Consider the following 2877-nt stretch of genomic DNA (forward strand, 5'->3'; position numbering starts at 1 on the left):
TCTTGATTTCTGCTCAGGTCATAATCCCAGGGTCTTAGGATCAAGCCCTGTGTCGGGCTCCATGCTGAGTGTGGAGCCAGCTTGAGGTTCTCTTTCTCTCTCTCTCTGTCTCTCACTCCCTCCCTCCCTCTCTCTCTCTCTCTCTTCCCCCCGCCCCTCTCCCCTTCTCTCTCTCTCTCTCTAAAATAAATAAAATAAATAGATATTTTGACAACTCCAAGAATGTCACCACCACTTGAGAAGCTCCAAAGATGTAGCCCCAAAGATATAGCACACAGACCAACCTCCCTTCATGCTTTGAAAACTCAGAGAACATGTGCCGACTACTAGAAAAATCTCCCAGAGTATCTTCAGCATCTACAAGTAGTGGCCTTCAAAGGCATGTCAGTTCATCTACAGTACCTAATCACCGCCACTCTTGCCAAGATCCTGATACTCCTGATTTATTTGTAGTAATTAATTAATTAGTTATAATAACATGCACAGCGGTGCCTGGGTGGCTCAGTTGGTTAAGCGTCTGACTTCTGCTCAAGTAATGATCTCATGGTCTGTGGCTTTGAGCCTTGTGTTGGGCTCGGGGCTGACAGCTCAGAGCCTGGAACCTGCTTCAGATTCTGTGTCTCCCTCTCTCTCTGCCCCTCCCCCACTTGCACTCTGTCTCTGTCTCTCTCTCTCTCTTTTTTTTTTTTTAGAACACAATTGAATCGCTTTTATTTCGGTATGCATCCACATCTCAGCATTTAGTGGTCCTGAGCAGAAAAGTGGAAAAATGCAGCAATTTGCCAGGAAGTCAAGCCCGCCAATTTCGGGGATCCGCTGTGCACACCGGGTTCTTTTTCAATCCCTGCTGAGGACCGTGAGAAACAGCAGCACCAAAACCAAAGTGTGCACCGAATTCAAGGTTCTTTTTGTTCCAGTTGCCACATTCCAAACTAGACCCAAATGGATTGCAAGATGACCACATGAGAACCCTGTGTAAAACGTCTTCAATTTTTAAAAGCAAAAGCAATTACAGGAAAAGGAAATTCATTCAGAAGGATCGTGTGTGCTTACAAGTGTCTTCTGTGGCCTTTCTCCAAGTTTAACCACCAAGAACTTTGAGAGCTGGCGGGTGTGAGTACCCCTGGTGACTGTTCTTTTCACTTTATCAGAACCTGAGCTAAAAAACCGCATCAGCTGACGATGACAGCAGAGGGTGGCAGGGCTGGGGACCCAATATTCATTCCCAGGCTGGTGGAGAGTGAGTAACTGTGGTTCCAAAACTAAACGAGGGAAGTCAGAGACTCTTTCCAACCTTACCTGATGGCTTCTGGCCAAAGCAAGGAAGTACTGTGGAAAGTGTTGGGTGGTGATGGTACAAAAAGGGAGTTGAGGAGGAGGAAGGAAAAAGCAGCACCCCTCAATTAAGGTGGGGGAGAAGATATGGGGAGAGCCCTGAATTCCTCACCAAAGGCCAATTTCAGAGGGGAGCAGAGGGGGTTACAATCTATGCTTCGGCCAAGGGTGGTGGTGGAAAGTTAAGAAGGGACAATCGCTTGGGGGGGGGTGTGGTGGGGGGCATCATTTAAGACTTAAAAAAAGCAGGGGTGCAGCTGGAGCACCCCCACACACCCAGCAGTAGTCCCACAGGCTGTGACCTGAAACCTTCACACCTACTCTAGCAAGCCAACCCAAGCTGAAGGGCTGTTGCAGGGAGGGAAGGAGGGAGGGAGGGAGGCAGGCAGGGAGGCAGGGGGAGGAGAAGGGGAGAAGGCAGAGACCCCAGGCCATGTAATCAGCAGCAAGGTGATTGTGTGATGTGTCTTTTCACAGTTGAGTTAGATGTGCCCCACCAGTTATGATGGGAATCAATTTAAATATACTTTCTTGATCCCCGAAGTTCAACTATGTGGACGATGGTTACACTTGACAGGATGATTTGTTATAGCACAACTTATATATTTTAGATGGACAAAAAAATTAGGATCATTTCCAGTATCTTAAGATAAATTGCCTTTGAATGGGAGCTTCTTTTCCTGTACTTTGAGGTCTACAAGACGTATCTAGAAAACTTACTACTGTGGAAAATGAAGACTGCTTAAATCAAATGGGAGGGGGGGTAGGGGGAGGGCCTGTGGTTTTTCTTCTTGATTAATTGCTGTAACACTGTCCTTCGGGCGGCTGAGGGAGTTTCATGTTTTCTTTAGACATCATTAGGTGCCGGAGCTCTTGCAGGACGACTTTGATGCTACATGAATTCTGCCATTTTGTTAGCACTGATATGGCTCTTGGGTCCACCACTCCATTAATATTAATTTTTGTTACAAATCTTACAAAGGGGGGTGCTTCTGGGTATTTAGGTCCACATTCTATTTTAAGGCTGTATATTCGGTTTTCATAAATTGTTCTCGGAGGCCCAATTATCATCCCTGTCCATCTTGTAAGTGTCATGTCTTCGTCATCTTCTAGACCCCAGCTAACTGTGCCATCTCCTACCCCTTTCTGGCCTTCTTCCAGTTCTTCCAACAGTCGAAAGTTGCGAGGGACTTTTACTCCCGAGTCCGTGGTGGCTGCCATGTTGCGTTGCTGTCGCTCCTGTCTCTGTCTCTCAAAAAAAAAAACAAAAAAAAAAAACATTAAAAATTATAAAATGAAATGTGTCAACATTTGGATGGACGATATAATTCAGTGAACCAATAATTTCCAAATGACCAAAATCATGCAGAGGTAAAAGATTTATTGAAAGAGGGGGCACCTCGCTGGTTCTGTTGGTTAAGCATCTGACTTCGGCTCAGGTCATGATCTCACAGCTCATGAGTTTGAGCCCCGCATCAGGTTCTATGCTGACAGCTCAGAGCCTGGAGCCTGCTTGGAATTCTGTGGCTTCCTCTCTCTTTG

The 2877-nt window shown here is 46.2% G+C and overlaps 1 protein-coding gene across 1 annotated transcript; it reads right to left on the reverse strand.

The window, feature by feature from the left end:
• Positions 1–839: 839 nt before the first annotated feature.
• On the reverse strand, positions 840–2587 carry LOC122474524 (ubiquitin-conjugating enzyme E2 variant 1-like). The gene has a single exon (XM_043565430.1). It carries the CDS (start codon positions 2554–2556, stop codon positions 2131–2133), a length of 426 nt encoding a protein of 141 aa, XP_043421365.1. The 5' UTR covers positions 2557–2587; the 3' UTR covers positions 840–2130.
• Between the last annotated feature and the right edge of the window lie 290 nt (positions 2588–2877).

This window comes from Prionailurus bengalensis, chromosome D4 (genome assembly GCF_016509475.1).
Source record: "Prionailurus bengalensis isolate Pbe53 chromosome D4, Fcat_Pben_1.1_paternal_pri, whole genome shotgun sequence".
Lineage (NCBI taxonomy): Eukaryota > Metazoa > Chordata > Mammalia > Carnivora > Felidae > Prionailurus > Prionailurus bengalensis.

Bases quoted from the DNA above. Each gene is read 5' to 3' on its own strand.
- LOC122474524 (XM_043565430.1), bottom strand. From the start codon at position 2,556: ATGGCAGCCACCACGGACTCGGGAGTAAAAGTCCCTCGCAACTTTCGA.